Here is a 6,486-nt window from a genome sequence, read left to right on the forward strand (position 1 = left end):
TTCCCTTTAAAGAACTTTTGTAAGATTTGGTCATGAACTCAACGGTTTAACATTCAATACACTCCCGTCTCTACTGAAATAGGATGAGATATCAAAACTCAAAATTGATGGTATTCCGGTTGGTAGCCCATATCATTAAATAAGTCAGGTTGGGAGTAGACACTGCTATTGGGCATACTGGAACGATGGCCAGTTGAACTAGGTACAGGTGTATGGCCACTGTACGCATCTACTTGATTGGCCCTGTATGTTGCCGCCTGTCCGTAACGCTGCGATGCAGCAGCTGGTGGTGGTGGTGGTGGTGGAGGCATAATGGGGTTGCTGAAAACGTTGAAAATACCCGTCATTACTTGTGGAGCAGGGGGTAGGGTTGGTGTGTCATCAATTGCCATTAACAGACAATTGACAGCTGTAACGAACATTTGCTGCTTGTCCCGTGGCAGTGTTCTAACACGGTCTGCCAAAAATGACCCAAATTTGTCATGCTCATCTTGCTTTGAAGAATTATCAAGAAGATTGAGCGTTTTACTCGTTAATTGTTCTATAATTTGACCTTGTTTGGTCTTCTTTTGCACCGGTCTTTTCACTGCCACGGGACGGACAGAAGCAGCCCCCCTCCCCATGTGCCTCGACACACCGCCACCAGAGTTTGCACCAGCGTCAGAGGAAGTAGAAGTTGTGGTATTTGCTGCAACGTCATGTTCTCCAAGGGAATCACTTATTTCGGGTGACCTTCCGGACAAAGACATGTTCCCCGGAGATTCTTGGCTGTTCATTATGCTGTCTTCTACTTCCTCTCCAATACTGTCCACCGTGGTGTCACCATCGGTAAGGTCCGGAGGTGTTTGGGCAGAGATGTTGCTTTCTGTTCTGCAGACCCAAAAATAATACAAAGGTTACAAAAATACAAATCCTTACGTCAAGCAACACTATTTCTTTATATTATCTACCTCCTCAAACTCCGGCTTCCCAATATGAACTTCAGCTGGTCTCCATAGGGCACCCTCTTCCTTGGCGGCGAGCTGCCACTCGGAGTCTTGAGTGATTTAAGATATCTGTCTGTGACAGACCGCCATCTCGTCTTCACATCGCCCACTGCAAATTTAAAATTTTTAAATAAAACATTACAAATCCATTCTTCTTCCTTTTTTTAAAAAAAGGAAATAAATTTATACTTACAAATCTGTGTTTGCTGCTGTGTTGGGAGATTCGGCCACTCTGGAAAGAGAGCGGTTACTATTTTGGGCCAGGCATCACGTTTTGCCCCCTTGTACTTTTCACTTGACCGGTCCCAGACCTCAGGGTGTTGTTCAATCTTCATAAAAAAGGACAACAAGTAAAAAAAATTGAAATTAATTGTGGCCAACAATAAATACACGGTTATGTACATTTGCATATTTTAGATATAGTAGCATACATCGCAGCAACATAACATAGTGACCAGCCACGTAGTATATTGCACAGGCACTTAGTATATTGGCCAGCCATGAAGTATATTGCCCATCCACGTACTATATATTACCCATCAACGTAGTATATTCCACGTAGTATATTGCCCTACGTTGATGGCCAATATACTACGTGAATGGGCAATATACTACGTGAATGGGCAATATACTACGTGGATGGGCAATATACTACGTGAATGGGCAATATACTACGTGGAATATACTACGTTGATGGCCAATATACTACGTGAATGGGCAATATACTACGTGGATGGGCAATATACTACGTGGAATATACTACGTGGATGGCCAATATACTACGTGAATGGCCAATATACTACGTGGATGGGCAATATACTACGTGAATGGGCAATATACTACGTGGATGGGCAATATACTACGTGGAATATACTACGTGGATGGCCAATATACTACGTGAATGGCCAATATACTACGTGGATGGGCAATATACTACGTGGATGGGCAATATACTACGTGGATGGGCAATATACTACGTGGATGGGCAATATACTACGTGGAATATACTACGTGGATGGCCAATATACTACGTGAATGGGCAATATACTACGTGGAATATACTACGTGGATGGCCAATATACTACGTGAATGGGCAATATACTATGTGGATGGGCAATATACTACGTGGAATATACTACGTTGATGGCCAATATACTACGTGAATGGCCAATATACTACGTGAATGGGTAATATACTACGTGAATGGGCAATATACTACGTGGATGGGCAATATACAAAATATAGTATATTGCCCATCCATTTTGTATATTGCCCAGCCACGTAGTATATTGCCCAGCCACATAGTATATTGCCCATCCACGTAGTATATTACCCATTCACGTAGTATATTACCCATTCACGTAGTATATTGCCCAGCCACGTAGTATATTGCCCATCCACGTAGTATATTACCCATTGACGTAGTATATTGCCCATCCACATAGTATATTACCCATTCACATACTATATTGCCCATCCACGTAGTATATTACCCATTCACGTAGTATATTGCCCAGCCACGTAGTATATTGCCCATCCACGTAGTATATTACCCATTCACGTAGTATATTGCCCAGCCACGTAGTATATTGACCATCCACGTAGTATATTACCCATTCACGTAGTATATTGCCCAGCCACGTAGTATATTGCCCATCAACGTAGTATATTCCACGTAGTATATTGCCCATCAATTTCGTATATTGCCCAGCCACGTAGTGTATGAATGAAATAAAGACACCGAGTTTTTGACCATATTTTATTATTTGGGTATTGGAAGGGTTAAAAAAAAAAATGGTTTACAATGGAACAGGTGCAATTGCACCTGTCCCGTTGTAAACATTACTGCAGATGACATATATCATCTCTGCGCAGCCTCACCGGCTGAACGGAGATGAACTGATAGCATGGGAAAATTTTCCCACGCTCCAGAGTTCACCTCCGGTCAGCCGGAGAGTCCGCGCAGCTGCAGTGACTGCCGAACGAGTTCCCCCGAACAGCGCGAGCTGCGTTCGGGAGAACTCGGTATACAGTGAACGGGATCGCTTTACGATCCCGTTCATTGTATCGGCGGCCGCGGTTTAGAGCAGCCGCATGTTATGTGGCTGCTCTATACTCCAGATCATCGTGGGACAATCGTTTAATTGGATGCTGCGGAGGGTAGGTATACGTTGTGGTTTGTTATTTTAATTTTTTCTGACAAGGGAATCGTGGAATTGGGCGTTTAGGTGAGTATGGGTTTTTTTTTATTTTTTTTATTTTAGGTGGCGATCGCCGGGGACAGGTAATTATAAGGTAACCACTGGCCACCAATGAAATTGTACTTTTTATTATTATTTATTCCACTGTCCACCAATGAAAATAAATAATAATTTACATATCCGTTCCACTGGCCACCAATGATAATTATTAAACACTGGCCACCAATGATAATACACTGGCCACCAATGTAAATAATTATACACTGGCCACCAATGATAATACACTGGCCACCAATGTTAATACACTGGCCACCAATGTAAATAATTATACACTGGCCACCAATGATCATACACTGGCCACCAATGACAATTAAGTTTAGGGGAGAATAGGGGTATATAACTAAGTTTATTAGGGGAATGGGCCCGTAACCACTGTTCACCAATGACCATAGGGGACATTTCATGGGGGAAATAGTACATTGCAGCAGGGACAGTTGGATGGGAAATACTGCTCCCATCGAGCTGAGCCTGCTGCAACGACTTGGAGGGAACAGACATCGGCCGATGAGACTAGTCTCATCGGCCGCTGTCCGAACACACGCACACACATAGATACACATACACACACATATATACACATATACACACACACTTACCACACTTATCATCTGCACCACATCCAGCCTCATCCGATCATACCCCTCCATGTCGGCAGCCATAATACAGGAAGACGGGAATGGTGAGTTTCCTCTTCCTGGATTATGGGATGGGCATGAATGGCATGATGGGATAGATGGCATGTCACTTCCTGTAGTTTTTCAGGAAATAAACGCTAGAAATCCGCAAATTTTAATATGATTGCGGATTTCTAGCGTTTCAATACAAGTCAATGCATGCGGGAAATCAGCGATTCCGCAAAAATAATGAACATGTTGCTTCTTTTTCCGCAATTCGTTTTTTTTGCGGAAAAAAACGCTACATTGGCACAATTTTTGCGGATTCAATACAAAAGATTGGGAGCCTTATGTTAGCGTTTTTTTCACGTTTTTATCGCGATTTTATTGTGTTAAAAACGCGAAAACAACGCAAAAAAACCTGAACGTGTGCACATACCCTAATGCCGACTACTGAGTTGCCACACTCTTAGATCCCCGGTACAAATGCAAATTTGGTGAAATAATTCCTGACATAAAAAGGGATTCACGCTTGCAGGACAATCAAAATAAGATAAGAAAAAGTCCCAATACAGTGGAGCAAAAAAGTATTTAGTCAGTCAGCAATAGTGCAAGTTCCACCACTTAAAAAGATGAGAGGCGTCTGTAATTTACATCATAGGTAGACCTCAACTATGGGAGACAAACTGAGAAAAAACAAAATTTCATCTCAATACTTTGTAATATATCCTTTGTTGGCAATGACAGAGGTCAAACGTTTTCTGTAAGTCTTCACAAGGTTGCCACACACTGTTGTTGGTATGTTGGCCCATTCCTCCATGCAGATCTCCTCTAGAGCAGTGATGTTTTTGGCTTTTCACTTGGCAACACGGACTTTCAACTCCCTCCAAAGGTTTTCTATAGGGTTGAGATCTGGAGACTGGCTAGGCCACTCCAGGACCTTGAAATGCTTCTTACGAAGCCACTCCTTCGTTGCCCTGGCGGTGTGCTTTGGATCATTGTCATGTTGAAAGACCCAGCCACGTTTCATCTTCAATGCCCTTGCTGATGGAAGGAGTTTTGCACTCAAAATCTCACGATACATGGCCCCATTCATTCTTTCATGTACCCGGATCAGTCGTCCTGGCCCCTTTGCAGAGAAACAGCCCCAAAGCATGATGTTTCCACCACCATGCTTTACAGTAGGTATGGTGTTTGATGGATGCAACTCAGTATTCTTTTTCCTCCAAACACGACAAGTTGTGTTTCTACCAAACAGTTCCAGTTTGGTTTCATCAGACCATAGGACATTCTCCCAAAACTCCTCTGGATCATCCAAATGCTCTCTAGCAAACTTCAGACGGGCCCGGACATGTACTGGCTTAAGCAGTGGGACACGTCTGGCACTGCAGGATCTGAGTCCATGGTGGCGTAGTGTGTTACTTATGGTAGGCCTTGTTACATTGGTCCCAGCTCTCTGCAGTTCATTCACTAGGTCCCCCCGCGTGGTTCTGGGATTTTTGCTCACCGTTCTTGTGATCATTCTGAACCCACGGGGTGGGATTTTGCGTGGAGCCCCAGATCGAGGGAGATTATCAGTGGTCTTGTATGTCTTCCATTTTCTAATTATTGCTCCCACTGTTGATTTCTTCACTTCAAGCTGGTTGGCTATTGCAGATTCAGTCTTCCCAGCCTGGTGCAGGGCTACAATTTTGTTTCTGGTGTCCTTTGACAGCTCTTTGGTCTTCACCATAGTGGAGTTTGGAGTCAGACTGTTTGAGGGTGTGCACAGGTGTCTTTTTATACTGATAACAAGTTTAAACAGGTGCCATTACTACAGGTAATGAGTGGAGGAAAGAGGAGACTCTTAGTTACAGGTCTGTGAGAGCCAGAAATCTTGATTGTTTGTTTCTGACCAAATACTTATTTTCCACCATAATATGCAAATAAAATGTTAAAAAAACAGACAATGTGATTTTCTGGATTTTTTTTCTCAGTTTGTCTCCCATAGTTGAGGTCTACCTATGATGTAAGTTACAGACGCCTCTCATCTTTTTAAGTGGTGGAACTTGCACTATTGCTGACTGACTAAATACTTTTTTGCCCCACTGTATATATTTAAGCAGCATTCTAATGATTAGTTAGTATAATCATAATAGGAAAATATAATAATTGATTATGATAACTGCAGAAAAAACTGGACAAGTAATAGGCCAAATCGCTAAGATTAATAGAGAGGAAAAGAGAGAACAAAACGATCAAAAAGGCCAGATTCATAAAAAATAGAAAAACTTTATTTCAATATATAACAGGCAAAACAGTGGGTACTCCCATAGGGAATCTGTGCAATCTACAAAGAAACGCGGGACATGGAGAGGCCAGCGGCTTATAGTATTATTTTCATACAGTAAATGACTAATATAATACCCCACCGCAAAGTAATAAATATGAGGTGCACCTGCGTAATATATAGAAGTAGAGGTAACTATAGGGTCATAAACAGACCAAGGTATTGATAGAGAAACTATGTATTATATAAATAATAATAATCTTTATTTTTATATAGCGCTAACATATTCCGCAGCACTTTACATTTTTGCACACATTATCATCACTGTCCCCGATGGGGCTCACAATCTAAATTCC

At 42.1% G+C, this 6,486-nt stretch overlaps 1 protein-coding gene across 1 annotated transcript; it reads right to left on the reverse strand.

Annotated features, from left to right (window-relative positions):
• Positions 1-1,374, reverse strand: LOC138674182 (uncharacterized). The gene is made up of 3 exons (XM_069762092.1): positions 1,180-1,374; positions 951-1,095; positions 1-870 (listed from the first exon to the last, which is right to left on the reverse strand). The coding sequence occupies exons 1-3, from the start codon at positions 1,319-1,321 to the stop codon at positions 99-101; spliced, it is 1,059 nt and encodes a 352-aa protein (XP_069618193.1). The 5' UTR covers positions 1,322-1,374; the 3' UTR covers positions 1-98.
• Positions 1,375-6,486: the final 5,112 nt, after the last annotated feature.

Source organism: Ranitomeya imitator, chromosome 4, assembly GCF_032444005.1.
Source record: "Ranitomeya imitator isolate aRanImi1 chromosome 4, aRanImi1.pri, whole genome shotgun sequence".
Classification (NCBI taxonomy): Eukaryota; Metazoa; Chordata; class Amphibia; order Anura; family Dendrobatidae; genus Ranitomeya; species Ranitomeya imitator.